We start from the raw sequence: 21,071 nt of genomic DNA, 5'->3' as shown, positions 1-21,071 counted from the left end.
GAAGGAAGCCCAGTGCCCAAGACAGCATTCTTGGATGTAACCCATAGGAACCACAGCCAGCCAATTCATGCTGCAAAGACATTTACAGGATGGCATCACTTTCCCCCCACCCCCCAGACTGATGAAAGTTTGGAGAAAAAGAGTAGGGCCGTGACAGGCCAGGCGTCTGTGAACGAGGCCAAATTATTCAGGAAACAGTGGGGAAGCGTCAGGGAGTGCAGAATAGCCACTGGACACTCACCACTACTCCTGTACAAAACCCAGAGTGGACTCTGAGTCTCCAGGATAAGTCGTTTACCTGGGAGGGGATTTCAGGCAATGCCAGTAGGGGAGTTCAACAGTGAGACAGGAACAGGTCTCTAGAAGCAGAGCCCAAAGCACGGTGTGGATGCATGAGCTTTATGGGGGGGAGGGAGGGGGAATTCAGGAGGGAGGGGTCCAGAGAGGAGGGAAAGGGTGGATGAAGATGAACACCTGGGTCCAGGTGAGCCTTGGCCTGACCTGTGAGCCGAAAGGGGTTTGAAGCAGAGACGGCTCTGCACAGTTGTCCCTCCGAGGGTAAGGGGGCAGCCTCCTACCAAGTCATATGAGTCATCAACCATTGTGTATGTGGGTGTGGGTGTGGGTGTGGCCTGGGTTAGAGGCTTTTGTCAGCAGAGGGCAGTTCTCCTGATTAGGGGCAAGAGCCTACATTGGGGTGGGGTGTGAGGTGTGGGACTGGGTGGTGTAGGGATGGGGTGGGGGGCGGTGCAAGAGCCCAGGAAATGGGCTCTGGGTGGGGCACCCATAGCACTTAGGAAGAAAGCAATATGGGATGTGATAATTAGTGATAACTTGAGCAAACCCGGCTAGGGACTTCTGGAAGGCCTGAGTTATCCCACTGAAGACCCGGGGCCGTGTTTATACACCGACTCCTGCTTTCTTTGGTCCTCGGCTTCTCAGGGCATGTACTCCTCGGCCCCTCTGGCCAGAGGACTCTGCAGACCAGAGAAAGTCCCCAGGCAAAGACGTGGGTCCTGGGCACCGGAGGCCCTGCAGGCTGCAGGTGGAATGGTCAGGGCACAGATGTGGACAGGGCAAAACAGCATCTGCTACAACAACCTTTAAAGGGGACACAAAAGCAACCGAGAAGAAGCAGACAGAGGCGGGAGGAAACTCCACAGGAGCAGAGCCCTAGGGTTCCAACGTGCAGACACACGCGATGCTCTTTATTCGCGGTGCACATCCCGCTCCTAGCGCATCTGCGCTTTATGCTACCAGCCTGGCCGGGGGGGCGGCTCCGAAAAGCCCGAGACGGCTGTCGTTGGCGAGGAGCCGGGACGCGTCCACGCAGGGAGAACGAGGGAAGCGGAGAGCACATTAGTGGCTGGCCACAGACAGGGGCTGGAAACCTTCCCTGGAAAATATTGAGCGGAGAAACCTTTACTGATTAGTTAAATCCCAGATAATCCTGGTTGATGAAGGCAGATCCGGACCCCTTAACGGATTTAGGGTTCCAAAACGACTCCGGGGGTTGACCCAGGCGGGGACGCGCTTAGAGGCCTCTGGCTCTGTCGGCAGATTTGTATATGTTGGGAGGGGGGCTGGGAGGCGCCTACCTTCCACCCCGCCGGCGGCCGAGGGATTCCCCAACGCTGTCGCCCAGTTGCGTAGACTCGGCAACCGCCCGGGCGCCCGGAGGGACGCGTGGAACGTGGGTGGGCTCGGAGCCGGCTCGCTCCAAGTCTCCTAAAGCACTGGACGCGCTTCCCCCACTGGGCGGACGCTGCGCAGAGCGCTCGCCGGCTCCCCAGGGGTGGGGTCTTCTGAGCCGATCCCGCAGAGTCAAGGGGCGCGAGTGGACCCGCAGGAGCTAGGGGTGGGAGTGGTGGCGCGGATTAGCGTAGCGGGGCGCGGCGCTTCTTACCCGGGAGGGGGCAGTAAGAATGCCCGCCCGCGCCGCGCTCCCGCCGCCGCCACGCCGCGGAAAGGAAGGCGCCCGGGGTTCAGCTCTCCCTCCATCCTGGTCCCTCCCGCGGTGTGGCCGGAGGAGGGGGCAGTGACTCTTCTGTTCAGGAATTGCAAGGTCCCCTTATAGCTCCAACCTCGGGGCTCTCGGGGTCTCTCTCTGCTTCGCTTTGCTCTCCCGATTTCTCTCTCCGTGTCAGGTGTGAGCGGGTTAATACACCTCAGGTTCTCTCATCTGCAAAATGGGGTTTATAATATCCTTCCGAAGGGGTTGGAAACCGGTGTGCTGTTGGCACTGAGTGGCGGTCACCGTGTGGTGCTGTCGAAGTTGGCCTCCTCCCGGATGGCCTTTTGGTACCTCTGGGTCCCTGGCCATCTACTCGAGGCCTCCTCTGACAGAGGCTGAGGGACAGAAACTTCGAGACTCGGGCCCAGGCGAGGGGGCGCCGTCGGCCCTCCAAGCTGCCGGTGCGGCGCACACGTCTGCCTCTGAGACCGTCCCTTGCAAATGTCCCGGGCGGGGCCACCTCAAGGCCAATTGTCCAGCCTGCCTGCTCCGGACGTCTGCAAATGTGTGCATCGTTAGCTGTCTTCCTTAACTGAGGCCCCAAATTCTGATTTACAAACTTCTGCTCTGCCGGGCCAAGAGCCAGAGCATCTTGGCTGGGTCCTGTACCCCTAACACCTTCCCCTAAACCCAGAGATAAATTTTGGGAGAAATTCCTGGCGGAGCCAAAAACGACGCTGGCGTCTAAAGCCGCCCCCGACCCCGAGCGACTCAAAGGACAATTATCCCAAAGGAAAGTTATTGTTTTGCTAATCCCCGGAACAGCTTGCGAGGGGGAGATTTGGGTCTTCTTTTAATAATGAAAAGTTAATGCGCAGCCTCTTGTAATTATCTTTATCGGAAGCCCCTCGTTTAATCCTCAGGTTTGCAGAGGATCCACCCCGAGGCGCAGCCAGCTGTAGATCCACTTTGCCGGGTTCGGCTCCAGCTCGGGTTCCTCCTCGGCTCGGGTTCCGGTTCGGCTCGGGCTCGTCCCCGCTCGGCTCGGGGTCCGACTCCGGATCCGGCTGTGTTGATGGTGCGCGCAGAGACCCGTGGGGCGTCCGCGCGGCGCTGTGAGAGCTGCCGCACCCCTCGCTGGGCGCCCGCCTGGCCGCTCGCCCTCAGGGGCGGGACTGAGAGATTCTGCTTCCCGGGTTCCGCGTTGGAGAAGGGTGGGCTCAGGGTTCCGAGCGATTCAGGTTGGGTGGGCTCAAATTTTCGGAGCGCGAGCCAGGAGAAGTTTACCCACGTGTTTCGTTTCGCGCCCACTTTAACAAATATGGGCACTGCACGTGAAAATCACGCTTTCTTTGAATAGTCATAAAATCTGACAATAATTTGTTAGCCTCTATGAAGAGGGGTGGGTCCCAGTAGACAGGCCCTATTTTCCAATTTACCATCCCCACTTAGGGGTCGCCAGATAAAATACTGGTACACACTTATAATTTAAAAGAATCACAGTTCATCTGAAATTCTGATTTCACTGGACCTCCTGTAATGCAGTTTGCAAAACCCGGCGCCCTTCTCCGACGCCCTGGCCCGGCCCGGCCGCTCCCGCCTCTCTCTACTTCTTCTTCAGCTCCTTCAGTGTGTGAATTTTGCGACCCGGACGGCTCGGCCATTAGAACGCTGGGGTGGGTTTGGCTGGAGTTGGAGTGGGCACGGGTTAAATGAACGTTTTCCACTCCTTTCCCCTTGGGGATTTTCGGGGAAGGCCTTGCCTCCAGCGGTGGCGTTGGAGGGCTGGAGGGGGTCATATCGGTAGTGTTGAGAGTGTGGCTGGGAATGGGGCCTTGGTCTTAATGGGTGACTGGATGCGGGGAGGGAGGCTTCAGGGAGGCTGCGAGCGGGGCCTCCGCCGGAGTATCAGGAAGGGGAGAGAACAGAATCGGGATCTGGAGCCTGCGGCTTTCCGAGTAGAGGTTTAGGGAGGGGACGACTCTATTCTAGGAATAGAGTTGTCTGCTGCCTATTTTCCTCCCACCGAGAACGGGAGTGGGGGTGGGCAGGGGGACAACTGGAAAGGAGAGGGGAGTGGGAGCTGATTGAGGGCACCGCAGCTGGGAGGGCGGCGACCGAAGGGAGGGTAACTGGTGGCGTCCCCATCTCGCGGGGTCCAAGGCGTGACGCATCCGCGCCCCGCTGATTGGAGCCCTCCTGGCGCCCGACTCTATAAATCGTCCTCAGAGCTGCGCCCCCTCCGCAAAGGTTACCGAGAGAGGGTCCAGCCTCGCCGCCTAAGAAGCCATGACCGGTCGAGACGCGCTTTCCGACGGGCGTGCCAGGAGCAGGGCACTGGTGCCCGGAGGCCCGCCCACCGGCTCGCGCCCCCGGGGCTTTGCCATCACCGACCTGCTGGGCCTGGAGGCTGAGCTGCCCGCACCTGCTGGCCCCGGGCCGGGATCCGGCTGCGAAGGCCCCGCGGCCGCGCCCTGCGCGGGTCCACGGCTCTGGGGCTCCTGCTTGGCGCGCGGGGCCCTCCCTCTGGGACTCGGCCTCCTCTGCGGCTTCGGCGCGCAGCCCCCTGCGGCCGCCCGGGCGCCCTGCCTCCTCCTCGCAGACGTGCCCTTCCTGCCGGCCGAGGGGCCTGAGCCCAGCGCCCCGCGAGTCCCCGGCCGCCCGCCGACCCCGGCCGCCCGCCCGAAGCGCAGCGAGAGCGTCTCGACGTCCGGTAAGGAGGCCAGTCCGTGCCACTCCTGTCCCTTCCCTCGGCTCGGGCGCGCAGGGTGACACTCCGGGGCCCCGCCAAGCCCAACGCAGCCCCCCAGATCTAGGGAAGTCGGGACCCCAGAGCGTGGCCTCGCCGGGGAACGCATTCTCGCAGCCGCGCCCTCTGCCCCTGACCTCTCCTCCGGGTCTGGTCCCGCCGACACCACCACCACCCGGTCTGGACCCACCCTGGGGTCTCAGCGACCCGGTCGCGGTCTCCGGGGGCCTTTCCCCCGTGCCCGCGCGAGGCTCGGCCTCTGGGAACGGCAGAGGGCGGGAGGCCTGGCCCTGCCTCGTTCGTCAGTGGCACAGAACCCGGTGCCCGCCAGAGCTGGGGGGTTTGTTGAATTGATTGACGAATTGTCCGGCTCTTGGAGAGCGCGGGGCGGAGGCCTGGAACTGTCCTCCCTGTGCTGAAAAGCGAGTCTGGGTACCGCGCTTCTCCCCTCCTTCCAGCACGTGAGAAGCGAGCTCGCCCGTCTTATGGTAGCTGTGCCCAGCTCCTTAGAGAAGTCGGGGTGGATTGTGGGGAACAGAAGGGAGCAATGGAAATCTACAAAGACAGGGCCGAGAAATCGAGAGGTTTGGGGTGTGGGGGAAGAGAACGGAGAATTACACGAGAAGGGGTGGACGGAGAGAAACTATGTAGCGGACCGCAGAGCTGAGCATCCAGGCAGCCGAGGCAGAAAGAGTGTAGTGGTCTCCACTGTTGATTAAAGGAAGCAGGCGGGGGACTTCCCTGGAGGTCCAGTGGTTAAGACTCTGCGCTTCCACCGAAGCAGGTACGGTGGTCCGGGAACAACTAAGGTCCTGCATGCCCCGCAGCGAGGCAAAAAAAAAAAAAAAAAAAAAAAAAAAGTAAGCAGACGGGATCAGCAGGCAGGCCAGTGTCCACCCAGCTCTAAAAAGACTTTGTTTCATGAGTGTCTAGGTAAGATCAAATGAACCCCCCTATTAGTTGTTTCACTAAAAATGCAGGAGCCACATTCATAGGATGGGCTCTTTGATGTGAGGACCGTAACGCTAAAGGCAAAATGCAATCCTAGTCTGTGAGGGCGTTTCTCAAGACCAAGACCAACACTGTCCAGTAGAATGTGACTGCGAGTAACGATTTCTCAAAGCCACGTTAAAAAGGAAAAATAAATAGTTGAAACAAATTTAAATACTCTATCTTATTTAATCCAATACATACCAAACATTGTCGTTTTACATGTACTCAATATAAAAATTATTAATAGTTTACTTTTGGGGGTATTAGGTCTTCAAAATCCACTGACTATTTCACATTTACAGCTGGTCTCAATTCAGACTGGCCACATTTCAATAACCTTACATATCTATTGGTATACCAGATTGGACAGCATGGATAGCATAATATTATAATCCAATTTTTCTGGTGAAGTAATTGATGTAGGAGTAAAACTGACATTATTTTACTATTTTTGCGTTTCTTAATTCACTTTTTAGTGTCTTGAAGCAAATATGCTTTTTAACAATGAACCTGACAATAGTTTGGTCTTCTAACCTTCCTTTCAACCTAGATCTTTTGATATAATGGATTTCAAAAGATAAAGCATAGTGGATTGGGTTCTTAAAATTATTTCACCTGCCATCTATGAATCATCTGGGCACATTTGCCAAGAATGAATTTCCCAGATTCCACTTCCAGAGGTTTGGAATCGGTACAGCAGGGCAGGGGGCCAGCTCTGATGAGGGTCTGATGTCACAAACCTCTGTCCTCCCTTTGAGAAATGTTGGTGTATTGGTTAAGATGAGGAAGGTGAGTTAGAGGCAGAAGGAAGGGGATGAATTTGGAAGCTGAAGGGACAGGAAATGCAATTAGTGTTCAAGGAGCTTTGGCTTCACACAGTCTGGGGTTTGAATCCCAACCCCACTGTTGACTACCTGTGTGACCTTGGGCAAGTTACTTAATCTCTCTGTGCCTTGGTTTCCTCCTCTGTAAAAAGAGCTGCCTTGGAGTCCTTTTAATTTATGGAGAAGAACGGTGATAATGCACGAGCAGTGCTAAGCTCCGCACCTGGAGCATGGTGTGAAAAATGCGAACTTGTAAATATTCACATCCCCAGCAGGTTCACAGCATCAGTACTCAAAGTAAAATCCAGAAAACAAAGTGAAAAATATGCTCACCTTGAAAGTCCTCCCTCTCTCCTTGTGCTCACAGATGAGGACAGCCCATGTGAAGACAGGAGTGACCTGAAGGCGTCCCCCGCCCCCGGCAAGAGGAAGAAGCGGAGGCATAGGTACCTGCCCTCACCCCTTTCCTTGGGACACAGTGCCTGAGAATCAGCTGGCCCTGCATTAGGGCAGCAGCGGGAAGGGCTCAGTAGCCATTTGGGAATGTAGTTCTGCAATTCCCAGGGGGTTGCAGGTCAGCCTTGGTAGCATTTTAAAGATACAATTTTGCGGGCCTTTAAAATGGGTCTTCCTAGAATGAGCTGATGGAATTCACTGAGGAGAAAAAAAGACCTAAAGAACTTTGTTTGGTCTGAATTAAATTGTGGACTTTCCAGAGGCTAATCATTCAGAGGTGGGGCATCCAGTTTTCATGAAGTAGACAAAGAGGGGCCAGGCATGGGGTCCTCTGAGGCTGGAAGCCTTGCAGTCTCCTGTGGACATGTGCCCACGTGTGTGTTCGGGTCTCCCTCCAGGACCGTCTTCACCGCCCACCAGCTGGAAGAGCTGGAGAAGGCCTTCAGCGAGGCCCACTACCCTGACGTGTACGCCCGGGAAATGCTGGCCGTGAAGACCGAACTCCCCGAAGACCGAATACAGGTGCAGGTCCCACCACCCAGAGACACCACAGAGAACATGCTGCCCTTACAAGCAGTGAGTCAGCCCACAGCCACCTCTAAACAGCCCAGCACTTCCCCCTCCGCACCCAAATCGCAGGTTACTTAGATGCTAGAGCTTTCCTTTGTGTTCATTTAGAGAGGATGACCCCTGTAACCTTCAAGCCTTTTTTCCTTTTATTAAATCACTCTTAAAAATTACACAGTGTGTGCTGCATCTAGAAACTATGTCAAGATATTAATGAAAAAATGACTATCACTCCATTGCAAACCCTCAAAGAAACCAGTGTAAATAGCCTGACGAGGCTTTTCTGCAAACTGTCCCCATGCCATATGCACATCTGGCCCTGGAACATGTACTCACAGGCACACAGGATTGGTCTTTGTCTTTATAGAAAGCCGTCCTGTGTGTGCCTCAGTCTCTGTGCTGACAGCACATCCTCGCCAGGTCAGAAGATATGCCACTCAGTCTTTTTAAACAGCTTAACAATAATCGACACTATTATGAAGATAAAGCAATCCAACAACCGAGGTTAGAAGAGACCATTGCCCTGGTGAGCTGCTCCCATCAGTGTAAAAATCGACTTCTTTACACACTGTGGGATACTCTGATTTTGTTTTGTCATCCCTGGATCCGTGGAAACCTCGGTGGAAATTGGTCCCGATCACCCAGCACGACCAGTCCTGCGAGCCACGAGAAAGGCCTGGGTCCCAGGTGCCCCCAAGAGGGTGCACCTGTGCCCCTCTGTGCTGGGGTCGCCTCCCGTAAGCCCTTCTGCTTCCCCTCCCGCCTCAATCCAGGTCTGGTTTCAAAACCGGCGGGCCAAGTGGCGGAAGCGGGAGAAGCGCTGGGACGGCAGCAGCGTGATGGCTGAATACGGGCTCTACGGGGCGATGGTACGACACTGCATCCCGCTGCCCGACTCAGTCCTCGGCTCCGCGGAGGGCGGCCTGCTGGGCTCCTGTGTGCCCTGGCTCCTGGGTAAGGAAGAGGGTCCTGTGGCCGTGTCCTGCCAGAGATGTTGGGGGTCCGCATGCCCGGTGGCCGTTGCCAAGCCAAGCAATGTAAATTTACTCAGATTCAGGCCCAGAATATCACATCCAATTCTTAATGAATTACAAGGCTTGGACTCTGATCAGTTGCCTTATTTTTCATTGGAACTACGTAGGCAGTGTGTAGACAGGTCCAATCAGGCCCTGGTTTTATGAGTGGAATGACACACTTTCATTATATGAAATATGTTTCCCAAATGTTGAGAGCTGTTAGAGGTTTTGGAAACCATACAGTTCAGAGCTCATGGTAATAGGAAGCGGGAAGGCGCAGGCAGTGAACCTGCAGACTGTTAACCCCTTGCACCCTGAACTCAGGAGGTCCAGTTCCTGGTCCTGGCTCGGCCATTAATAATCTGCCGTGTAGCTGTTCTGTCCCCTAGTTCTTGGTGCTGGAACAGTCTTCACTGGTGAGGTCCAAGCTTTGAGGCGGGGCATTCTGAGGAGCTGGCACCCTTACTGGTCTGTTGGCTGTTACCAGAGACACTCGGGCTTGGAGGAATGAGTGACAGACAGCACGCTGGGCAGGGTGTGAGATTAGGATTAGGGGGCCGAGGGGGCATTTTAGGCTGGGGAGGAGGAGGGGCTTTGTTCAGCAAACACTTTTTGAAGCCCTACCCACCTGACACTGTGCCGGAACTGAAAAAACCAATCACCTTTGCCCTCAAGGGTTGGAGAGCCTGGAGGGAACTTTGGGCAGGTAACCGGGCCCACCCCTCTGAGTTTACACGAGCAGGTTGGGTGGAGCTTACTGAGTCCGCAGGTCTGTGGCCGAACAAGAAACTGGGCCTCGTGCTGCCAGACATCTGACTTTTTGAGAGAAGCTGGAAGTTTGACTTTTGATGTAAATCTCCTGATTTTAAAATGTTGCCAACAAGTTTTAAAATAAAAATTTAAAAATCACCATGTCATCCAAACAAGGCACTTTGCTGGCTGTGTCCAGCTGGCAGACACCAGTCTACAACCCCTGATGTTGAGAGTTACCTACGACACTCTCCTGCAGGCCCCAAGACAGGTACCAATAAGGGAAATTCTAATGGGATTTGGAGAACAGTGACATGGAAGAAATTGACTTAATTGCTGTATTTAGAGATATCTGTTTTTATTTATTTTCCTTTTTTGCAAGGGATGCATAAAAAATCCACAGGGATGATAAGGAAAGCAGAAAGTGAAGAAAAGCTGGCAGGACTCTGGGGCTCTGACCACCTCAAGGAAGGTTCTAGCCCGCATCAGGCAGGACCCCAGAGGGGCTTGGAGGAAGGCAGCCCCGAGAGCGGCTTGGAAGACGTGGCCATTGATCTCTCCAGCACCACACGTCAGGAGACCAAGAGAGCGCAGCAGGGGTCTGGTACCCAAGGATGTTCAGACTCTGAGGGGCTAGAGGGGCTCCAGCCAGGGAAGGAGGGGGCCTTATGAGGCTGCAGGTCCCCTCTCCCCCACCAAAGGCTGGAAATGTGCACATTCCTCACCAGCTTTTTTCAAAAGACAAAAGTTGTCGAAGACAAATACTCTCAGTTGGATTTTCTTCTTCCGGTGTCAGGATGAAATGCAATGCCACTTGCTTTAAGAAGACAAATGGTGACTTATGGAAAATTCCATTTCATTCTAGAATGGAAATCATTCCTTAAAGGCACATGAATCAGTTAATTTGGTGTAAAACTTTTATTCTCTTCTGTAGAACTTGAGGAGGGAGGATATTAAGTCCAAAACCCATTTTCACTGCCAGACATCCCAAGATTTGGTTCAATATACTGTGTAGACTCACAGGTTAAGTCTGCTGTCCTTACTTTGAATCCAAAAATACAAAATTATTTAACCTACAGAGAATCACATATCTTCATAGATACTGAAGACTTCATGCAGAACTCATATGAATGAAACATAACATTTTTACCTTGAACTTGGCTTTGGACTTTTTCATTTTCTTGTTAGGCAATGATTCTATGTCCTCCTGAGTGTCATTTGATCGGGTCTGTCATTCCAACCAAGAAAGTCCTCTCTCCCTTCCCTTCTGAAACAGCACAGGACCATATCTGAGCAACTGTTGAATATCTATAAACAGTGTTTTAAGTTCAGACCAGGCTTCTTGGTTTTTTAAAATTTATGTTTGAGAGCACTTTAGTGACTTGATTTCGTGAATGTTTCCTCGCCTGTATTTCCTTTCCTTTATTTATTATTTTAAAATAAACGTTTTGTGGTGTGTTGGTGTCTCACACACCCCCTCTTTCTGCACGTGCACCTCCTGCTGGCCCTGCCGAGGGCGCCTCCATTAGCCTGGAAACATTATACCCCAAGTGTTTCACGCTCGGGCTGCAGCACTTACCCTGTGTCGCTCTGTAAATTCCTATGGGGCAGCGTCGGTGTCTAATTCTCTTTTCTGAGTTCAGAGTCCAGAGCTTACACCTTGCTGATGGGGAGGCTGAGGGGGAAACACGGCTCTCGTTGAAGAAGAAAGCGTGGGAAGGAGGGTGAGGACCCTCTAAGCAGGTGGCTTCCTCTGGGAATGGGCGCCGCCGCCCTTCGGGCTGGGCCTAGCTCTGCCGTCTCTCCGGATGAGAAAACACGGTTTCCTTCCTTTGGTCTGTTTCTCTTATCCTGTGATTGTCCCAGACTTTTGTGAAAATTAAATGTCACCTATCCTTACTGCAGCAACAGCAGCTAACAATGAGCCCCACCTTCTCTCATTCATTCTGGCACCAAGAGCTCAGCTGAAGCCTGGGGCTGACGGGCGGGAGGGCAGGTGCTGGGAAGAATCTGGAAGTCACCTTCTCTCTGTCCCGCTGGACCTGCAGAGCAGGCCCTGAGCGATGTGGCCACACCTGTTCTGGACCCTCTGCTGCCTCAGGCCGGTTCTCAGATTCTTGCCTCCATCTCTCTTTCTAGTTTATCCAGGCTTGAGTTTGGGGGAGGGAGCTAGTAACCTGTGCAACTTACATACAGCACACTCATAAAATAAAATATTATGCAGCCACTAAAAATGATAACAATGAGGCATACTTACATGGAAAGAGGTTCATGAAATGTTGCCATGTGGGGGCTTCCCTGGTGGCTCAGTGGTTAAGAATCCACCTGCCGATGCAGGAGACATGGGTTTGAGCCCTGGTCCGGGAACATCCCACATGCCATGGAGCAACTAAGCCCGTGTGCCACAACTACTGAGCCCACAAGCCACAACTACTGAAGCGCGCACGCCTAGAGCCCGTGCTCCACAACAAGAGAAGCCACCACAATGAGAAGCCTGTGCACCACAGTGAAGAGTAGCCCCCACTCGCCACAACTAGAGAAAACCCATGCGCAGCAACAAAGACCCAACGCAGCCAAAAATAAATTTTAAAAATTAAAAAAAATTAAACTTAATTATAAAAAAAAGTTGCTGATTGAAAACTCCTAAACGAACCCAAAAAAGGATACAAGTAGAAAAAGATATGTAAAGCAGAATAAAAATGAAATAAAGAAACTTAACTGCCATAGAACTATACAAATAGTGGACAAATTTATCTAAATTTGGGCAAAATTATCTAAAAAAGGAGAAAACAGGAAGAGGCAAAAGAGAAAGGGACTAGAACCAGTAATATAGACCATTTAAAATGTATAAGGACACTAATGTCTCAGTATTTTCAGTCATAAAATGGGGATCATAATAGAACACCGTTGTTTTCGTGGAGATTAAATGGAAGGATGTGAGTAAAGTGCTTGCCTTGGTTTCCAGCATGGTAGAGAAAGAGCAAAATAAATACTATTGTTACACGATTACTGGCATTCCCGTTAGTATCAAGACCCCAGTGAGAACACTTGTCATCATCATTATTTAGCAACATGGGATCCACTAAGTAAATCATGGGATAATAACCGGTTGGAACACTGTGCAAACAGCGTTTAAGAAGAGTCCCAGGGGCACAGCAGAACTCCACCCGGGGGCCGCTGGGCACAGGAGAGGGACATGCCCAACGTGGACAACCATGCACTGTCCGGTGAACTTAAATCTGGGCTGGGCCTTCCAGCAGCTGGGGGACCCAGGTAGGGTCTGTCCTTCTGCCTCCTTCGCCTGTCCTGTTTGTCCAGGCCAGGGTGCTCGGCGCTCGACAGGCTTCCTCACTCCCCATTGGTCAGAACTTCTGTCACTCTTGGGCCTAAACCAATCGTGAGTCAAGGGGGCAGAATTCCTCGTTGGGCTTAGACCAAAAATGCACCTGCGTTCCCCAAGCTTCTCTCGCCCTAAAGCTAAGTATATTTGGGCTCCTTCCAGCAAAGAAGAAAAAGGAGTGGCCGCTGACCAGCCAAGGGACAGGCTGGCCACAGGCAGGATTTGAAATAGTATATGTGACACTAAAAAAGAAGAAAAGAAGGCAGATGAAATTCCTTTGAAACGTTCAGAGCATTTATCTTTGGATCATGGTAAATGGATACTTTTGGTCTTTTTTTTCATATTTTCTAAGTTTTGTAAAGTTAGTATGTAAAAATATAATAAAATAGTGATTATTAATATTAATAATATTATTAAAATAGAAATTCCTCTTTCTCAATTTAGGGCTAAGCACACACAGGACAAAATCTCATTTAAAAATACAATGAAAACGTTTAAGGATAGAGTCCGTATTTTGCCTGCATCTCCTGTCAGGTCAACAGAAGTGCCAACTTGACAGGAAACACACAGTCCCCCTTCAGCCCTTACTCAAACCATGCAGCAAATTGGAATCTGACCACTGACAGCAGGACTGAATTGTCTCCAGCTTTCAAAATTGCTTTCCAGCTGAAATGTGGCTATAAAAGCCAAAAAGGAGATTTTTAAAAAATTATAATTTTAGCAAGGCCAATTTGGACAGATTCCTACTATGAACCAGTGTCACCCCCGCTGCACTTTGGTGACAGGAGCAGCACATCAGTGCCTGAGAAACATGCGTGACTCCAGGAGATATTTTCAGAAATGACAGAAGAACAAGATATAGCAATCAGTGTCGTTTTCTTAAGTTTACCAGTATAAATACGATAAACTAAAACTATCATTCTCTGTGGTCTACAAATCATGTCCATATTGTCTTTTTTTATTCTCACAGCAGGTGAGAAACTGAGCTGCAGAGAAATTAAGTGAACTTGCTAAGATGATTCTCAAGTTTATAAGGCTCAAGGCCAGAAGAGCTAAGCCAGCCTTGAAGCAGACAGAGGCGGCGACTTGTTCTGCCTCATGTGGACACTCGGGTGAAGCTGTACGGTCAGGCCTGAGAGTGCTGGCTGGGGAAGCAGACAGACCCAAGAGCAGGGAGCATACGCGCATGCGGATACAGAGGTGGCAAGGCCGGCCACGAAGGAAAGGGCTCACTGTTTGATATGTTATTGGGACAATTGTTTATCCAAACGGGGAAAAATGAAATGGACATCAGTTTCACACCTCACAGGAAAATATGTGCAGGTGGATTAGACAAATGTGAAAGGCAGAACTATAAAGCTTTTAGATGTTTGGGTCTAGAAGATGCTTCAGTTGCCCCAAGGCTGTGGTTCAAAACAACCATTTTATTTTGCTGACAGTTTTGTGGGTCTTTCTTCAGCGAGGCTTACCAAGCCTCAGCCCCTCTTTCCACCCGTCTATCATCTCATCTCTCTGTCCACACGTTATATTTTTCCGAACCGTTTGAGATTAAGATGTATACACCATCAGACCCCTTACCTCTGTTTTTCCAGCTTGATTGAGATATAATTGATTGATAGACCATTGTGTACGTTTGAGGTGTACAATGCCATGATTGGACACATGTGTAATGGCAGCCAAAGAACACTGGGCCATTGATCTGATATTGGTCTTGGGATTCTTCGAGCCTCACTTTGGAAGCTGAGTAGGGATTGCAAAGGTTTCAGAATCCTGGGAATGGGACCAAGAATTTTGTCTTGAGTATAGCTCTAGGGAGACCTGCTCTCAGAGAATTACTGTGAAACTCTCTGTTTTCCGATGTTAACTTCTTCTCATTCAGGTCCCGTTCACAGGATTTCATCAGGGATCCCACAGGCTGCTGCATACCCTGTTTTGGTGCATGACCACCTTCAGCTACACCCTCTGATGTTGCCAAAGTTTGCTCCTCCTTGGGGAGTTTCTCACACAGCTGTGTTCTGCCCAAAATAAGCGTGCTGTGTCCCTGTCACCACTGATGGTCCCTGTTAGTGCGCGCCCCACGTGCAGGACTCCCCGATGACGCAAAGGGTTCAACAACCTTAGGACAGAAAGCACTGATCTCCCAAGTGTATTGTATTCTTTCCCAAATCTATTACCCGGCTGGTGAGAGCAGAATCACACCCATGACATCTGGGCCCAAGGAAAGGCGCGCAAAGCTGTTCTTACAGAAGCACCCTCCAAGTTAAGGCTTCCACACAGATATCTATCAAGGGACTTCCCTGGTAGCACAGTGGTTAAGAATCTGCCTGCTAATGCAAGCGACACGGATTCGAGCCCTGGTCCGGGAACATCCCACATGCCACGGAGCAACTAAGCCCGTGTGCCACACTACTGAAGCCTAGAGCCCGTGCTCCGCAACAAGAGAAGCCACCGCAATTAGAAGCGCGCGCACAGCAATGAAGAGTAGCCCCCGCTTGTGGCAACTAGAGAAAGCCTGAGCGCAGCAAAGAAGACCCAACACAGCCAAAAAAAAGGCATCTATCAGAAGGGAACGGTAGAGACCCATGGTTTCGTTCTGACTTCTCTGGATCCTCCCCACTTCTTAAAAATTCATCCAAGGCTGGCTGCCTTTTCGCCCTTTCCATCAAAGTAAACGGATAAATAAGTCAATCATCACCAATAACATGCTGGCGCCACCTGTTGGCAGGCATGTGGCTGTGCTCTGGCCTGACTTGCGGGTCAAACATCTAAAAGCACAGCTTGAACACGTTTGTGTAGAGGAATTTTTCTACCCATCCTTCCAACCCACCCACTGAGCCACCGACGGTGGTCGTCTCTCCTTTGAAATGTCTACAGTCATGTAACTGTTTCGTTAGCCATCCTTTCTGTGGTTAAACTGCCCAGTTTATGATACTTTGTTATAGGAGCCCACACGGACTCAGACACAAAGGCCTCATCATTTTTCAATTTATCATCATTTAAAATAAATAATTCCCGCTATTTCCTATGCCCAGTCCACCACCTTAATCTCTCTCTGCCGCTTACACTAGATCTCTCCTCTCCTTCCCCAGATTGTCTGTCCCTCAAGTTCAGGGCTGTTCTGGACGCAACTAGTCTTCGTTGATGAGGGCCTCATTGTTCAGGATATGCTCCTGGACTTCCCTTGATGGAGACGTGGCTTCGAGGCCCGCGCTGTGTTCTTCCTGTCCGCTGGTCCTGAAGCAACTTCGAAGTTAAAGGCAGAATCCATCACTAGGTGGCAGTGTTGGCCAGCTTTAAAGTTTGTCAAAATGGGCACTGGGTACTAGAAATTTGATTGTTTTGTTTTCTATCCCTCATCTTCCCATTCAATCAATCCGCAATCAATCAATCAATCCAGATTCATTGGGCCCCTGCTCAATCCACACACACCCTCTTGGATTCTCAGCTGGTGCCTTCAGGGCTGGGCTCTGTTTAATTTCTTTGGGACCCCCAGGGGCCAGCCCCAGAGGAAGCGGTGTCCATCCCAGGCGGTCAGCACATGTTTGCTGGCTGACCCTTCCCTGTCGTGGCCTTTGTCTCAAGGTCGTGCTCATATCATAAACCCTCACATTTGGGTTGATTGAGCTGAGAGGTTGGGGAGCCCCAGAGACATTCCAGAGGCCCCAGGTAGGGATGGTGATGTGTTTTCAGCTGCCTCTGCTGTCTCAGGCAGAAAAAGAGACCGATCTCTCAGACCAGCCCAGAAGCTGCTCCCTGGTTTCACTCCGTACCTCTCATCCTCCTCTGATCCCAAGGAGCCCAGCATCCAGGGCGATCACTGCCAAACGAGCGTCTGAGCAGGTATTTCCACTGGCCTGAGACCATGAAGGGGACAGGGCAGCCACCACTGAGCATCGGGACCTCGGGTTCAGAGTGAGGGGACTGCACAGGCCTCTGCCAGACGATGGACCTGCAGGATGAACCACGAGGACAAGTGGCCACAGGGGCTTTCTGGCGTGTGTGGGAAACCCACAGGCTGTTCAGGATGAGGTCTTGGTGTGGGAGCCGGCTCTTCTAAGCACTGTTGCCCTTGGCCGTCCTGCCCCCTTGCCCTTGGCAGTAGAAGCATCCTCCCCCTCTACCTGCCCGCTGCTCGCGGTTCGGTCTCAAAGGAAACTCCGAGACTCAGCCGAGAGCACCTTCCCTAGCTGCCCAGCCCCTCAATTTTTAATTTTATGCATGTCAAAATACAAACGTTCCCAGCCAGAACTGCTGCCATTCTCAGAAGCTGTTGGACCAAAATCTGTTTATCCCTGGTTGCACTTGAGTCCAGGATACAGTTGGTTCTAGGGGGACGGCTTCAACAGGAGACTGCAGGAAGTGAGCTGGGGTTCGGGGGTGAGGGGAGGGAGGCATGACTTCACTGCTGGAGCCCTGAAGTGGGAGGAGAAACAGCAGACTGAGGGGAACAGCAGCCCTCTAGCTGGGAGGGGGCAGTCTACTAGTTGGGAGCCAAAGAAAGACAAGGGAAGGGGCGGGGAGGGCATGAGATTTAAGCTCATTAGCCCTTAAATACGCCTGTGCCACCCCCATGCCTTAGAAGCTATGATTTTACGGAAACAGAAAAAGCCGGATACTCTGTCTGCCATATCCCCATGGGGATAAACACAGCACCTGGCGTTCGAGAGCCGAAGGATTCAGGGTCTGGCTCCCACTCATTCATCTTGCACATGACAACACCGAGGCACTTACTGCACGGTGGGCTGGGGGCAGCGCGAGGGCCTGGTGCGCTTGTCCTGGCTCCCTGACAGCGCCCTCTGTCCACCCGGCTTCCTCGAGGTGGACGGAGGAGGAAGCCAGGGCTTGATCCACGGGTGACGGTGGCCACGGCTCACAGTTCCTAGAGCTCGGCCCTCAGAGGGACCTTCTGTGTCTGGTGATCGCCCCTGGCCTGCTGCCACAGCAAGTGTCCATGCAGAGAGGCGGAAGGGGCCATGGCTGTGAGGTCCCTGTGGACCTGGGCAGCGAGAGAACCGGTTCCTGGAGGTACCAAAGACACATCACAAGAGATGCCGCTGTCTTCTCCGATGGCGCTCTTGACCACTGTGGACTGTGGGAGTGTCTGCTGGGGGCCACGGAGAACTCAAAAGCCAAAGTCCTTCTTGTGGTTTGTGGATGGATGACACCTCAGTCTTTCCTGCTCACAGAGGGCTAGAGGGAGTTAAGGGGTTCCAGGATCTGGTGTTGACGGCATTTAGGGAGCTTGTTGCAAGAGCTGCATGAGAACAGACCCACCCCGAGGTCTGCTGGCTCCACATGGCCCCATCCTAAGCAGATGGGGGTCCCCAGCTCTGGGAGGACACCATTGCCAGCCCTGTGCCACCTGGAGTCTGTTCTGGTTTTCACATCTGGTCTCTCCCACTCGTTGGTGGTGAACCCTCCTGCCCTGGGGCTGCTGTGTGCATGTTTCCTCCCGGGGATCTGGTGTGCAGGGTTACAGGGCGCTTCGTGGGGGTCCTGGAGACCCAACTGCTGAAGCCACGGATACGAGTGTGCCCACACGTCATCGCTGCCACTGAGGTCATGGGGACATCGGGAAATGCGGGCCTGGGGGCAGGGAGCCTGATACCCTTGTGCAGCCCATCCCAGACCCCCAGCAGCTGCATCCTCTCCTTCCTCCTACCCACTTCAAGGCTCTTAGTGTGGATTTTCTGTATTGGTTTTGCTTCGCATTTCAGTCATTTGATTTGGTGCCTGTCTCCCTGTCTCCCCCTTTCCTTGGTCGTGCCCTTGGGCTCAGGGGCTGTGTCTAGTTCATTGCTGTTGAGCTGACAGCCTCCATGTTGGCCCATGCACACGGGGTGGGTGGTGGTCCATCACTGAAGGGAGTTGTGGGAGTGAGGAGAACAGGGGCCAAGGAGCGGGGAGCTCTGGTGGCTCAGTGCTGGGTCTGCTGAGGGGGACAGGTGGGTCTCCCGAACCTGTATCTACAAAGCTGCTTCTCAGGAGGGTCCAGTGCTCCGAGCAATGTGTTTGACTAAGAAGTCAAACACCCTGAAGCTGCTAAAGCTGTGAGCGCTGGGGGCCAAGGCCCCCCACTTGACAGCTGTGCCGCCTTAGGTGGGTGTGTCCCCTCTCTGTGTTTGCTTTTGCATGTGTAAAGTGGGGACCAGGGCAACCTTCTCTTAGGATTGTGAGGGTTGCTGTCTCCGAGTTGAACATCAGGCCTGAGACGTAAAGTGAGCCCAGCTCCCCTGAAAACCCTCCCAGGCCTCCCACATCTGCACCTGCCAACTTGCAGCCCTCTGCAGCAGACGGTCCTGCCCGTGTTAAGGGCAGGGGCTTCTGTGACCCACGCTGCCTAGACGACCGGCTGCTCTCAGAACTGCCAAGGCCCCATGGGAAGCTGCTCTGTGGATGTGGCCAGACGGGCGGTGGGGTGTGGCTCTACTTGCCATAGTTCCCAGAGAGCCGCTTCCAGGAGGCAGCTGGTGGCCTTGGCCTTAGTGGCCTCATCCTGGGTAAACTGGGCTGCAGGAAGTGCAATCTGTACCACCTGATTGGCTCAGCAATGTTTTCTGTCCCCACGATCACTTCTCTTTACCCAGCCTGAAGGGAACACCAGCTTTGCACTTCTTTCTTTTTTTTTTTTTTAGATGTTGGGGGTAGGAGTTAATTAATTAATTAATTTATTTTTGCTGTGTTCGGTCTTCGTTTCTGTGCGAGGGCCTTCTCTAGCTGTGGCAAGCGGGGGCCGCTCTTCATCACGGTGCGCGGGCCTCTCACTATCGCGGCCTCTCTTGCTGTGGGGCACAGGCTCCAGACGCGCAGGCTCAGTAGTTGTGGCTCACGGGCCTAGTTGCTCCGCGGCATATGGGATCCTCCCAGATGAGGGCTCGAACCCGTGTCCCCTGCATTAGCAGGCAGATTCTCAACCGCTGCGCCACCAGGGAAGCCCCTGTACATCTTTCTTTAGAGTCAATTCCATGTACATTGCCCACTGTTCCTGTAATAGGGGTGGGGCAGTTGAGCCGCCTTTATGTGGCTGTTACAGTCAGCTGGCGGGTGTTCTGGTGGCAGAGTGAATTGAGAGGTGGATTGCGGCCATCTGCCCTGGGGGGCCCGGGGACAGGCTGGGGGCTGTGTCCCACGGAGCTCCAGAGCCCTGGCCTCGGCTGCCCACTGGCCGGGCCCAGGCCTTGAAGCAGAACGTACCTCTCCCCCATCCCCACCTCCGCGACCTGATGGCGGCGGCGGTCTCCACTGGTCACAGTCTGAGGGACCTGGCCCCACTTTGGGTGACCTGAGGGCCAGCCGGGTCCTGGGCACCTGGCTCCCTCAGTGATGACGGCTGGGCAGGGTCTGGGGACTTGGCCGTGAGGGTGCTGCCAGCTGAGATCTCCCTCTTCAGTCGGGCCTGGGCACTGGCAGGAGGAGCCAGACTAGGTGCTGGACGAATGCTGCCAGGTAAGGTAACCGGCCGGCGCATGCACCCCCTCCTTTTAGCCTTGGAGGGTGAAAGTCAAGCCTTGGGACCTTGAACAAGTAAAATGAAGGGTAATGATGTTGCTTTGCTTACGGGATTTGTTAAGTGTTAAAAGCCACAAGGAGGCAGGGAGACAGAACTAAATGCCTCCCCTTCCCGTTCTTGTCAGAACAGAGAATAACATTTGTTTTGGTGGAGGTTTTATAGGAACATCATCACCTGGCCATGACCTAACCTCAAGAACAAAGGATCTGACACCAAGAAGTCTGCAACAACTAACCACGCCCCTCCCTCACCTTTCCTATAAAAGGGCTTTGCTGAAATCTTTTGGGGACTTCAGGGTTTTTAAGGCATGAGCCACCTGTCTCCTTGCATGGCCCTGCAATAAATGTTTCTCTGCTCCAAACTCCGATGTTTTGAGATTGTTTGGCCTTACAGGCATCAGGCACACGGACTTGCATTTAGTAACATTCTCTCCATGGGGCCTCTTCCTCCAGAAGGCTAGAGCTTACAGTATGGCAGCTGGGTTCCAGGACAGCAGGGGCTGCAGCTGTGGCCTTGCGGGGCCTGGACTGGGACAGTCAGAGCAGCACTGCTTGCCCACTTGAGGGGGAGCTTCTCACTTACACAAGGGGGTGAAGTTGATGGCCATCTTTGGGGCCCCCAGCCACAGTTATGGTCTTTCCCTATTTCAATTTTATTTATTCTATTAAAAAGGTGATTCAGGCCAAGTGGTGAAGCAGAAATTGAGGTGGGAGTAGGGTTCTGCCCACCATGTACCTATTTCTTAGGGCTCAGTGCCCTCATTTTTTCCACTCAGGAGTTGAGAGTGGGCGGGACTTGATAGCATTAGATAATTTTTAAATTAAGTGAAAAATGCAGGTCGAGCACTTGGCACAGAGCAGGGCCCATGTCTAGTGCTAGTTATCACTGGTTCCCCAGCCTAGAACTCAACCA

At 52.8% G+C, this 21,071-nt stretch overlaps 1 protein-coding gene across 2 annotated transcripts; it reads left to right on the top strand.

Moving 5' to 3' along the window:
* Positions 1–4,212: 4,212 nt before the first annotated feature.
* VSX1 (visual system homeobox 1) lies at positions 4,213–13,634 on the top strand. Of its 2 annotated transcripts, XM_065892886.1 has the most exons (5): positions 4,213–4,667; positions 6,888–6,966; positions 7,375–7,498; positions 8,317–8,497; positions 9,692–10,767. In XM_065892886.1, exons 1-5 carry the CDS (start codon positions 4,244–4,246, stop codon positions 9,979–9,981), a joined length of 1,098 nt encoding a protein of 365 aa, XP_065748958.1. In that variant the 5' UTR covers positions 4,213–4,243; the 3' UTR covers positions 9,982–10,767. The 2 variants fall into 2 exon arrangements, with proteins under 2 accessions (XP_065748958.1, XP_065748959.1); XM_065892887.1 differs by lacking the exons at positions 8,317–8,497; positions 9,692–10,767 and adding an exon at positions 13,620–13,634 and having other exon boundaries at positions 4,244–4,667.
* Positions 13,635–21,071: the final 7,437 nt, after the last annotated feature.

Source organism: Phocoena phocoena, chromosome 15 (assembly GCF_963924675.1).
Source record: "Phocoena phocoena chromosome 15, mPhoPho1.1, whole genome shotgun sequence".
Classification (NCBI taxonomy): domain Eukaryota; kingdom Metazoa; phylum Chordata; class Mammalia; order Artiodactyla; family Phocoenidae; genus Phocoena; species Phocoena phocoena.
The sequence above is the reverse complement of the archived record's forward strand: the minus strand, read 5'-3'. Positions and strand labels throughout refer to the sequence as shown.

Coding starts and splice junctions, on each gene's coding strand:
- VSX1 (XM_065892886.1), top strand. CDS start 4,244: ATGACCGGTCGAGACGCGCTTTCCGACGGGCGTGCCAGGAGCAGGGCA. Junction 4,668..6,887: donor CGAGAGCGTCTCGACGTCCG/GTAAGGAGGCCA, acceptor TTGTGCTCACAG/ATGAGGACAGCCCATGTGAA. Junction 6,967..7,374: donor AGGAAGAAGCGGAGGCATAG/GTACCTGCCCTC, acceptor GTCTCCCTCCAG/GACCGTCTTCACCGCCCACC.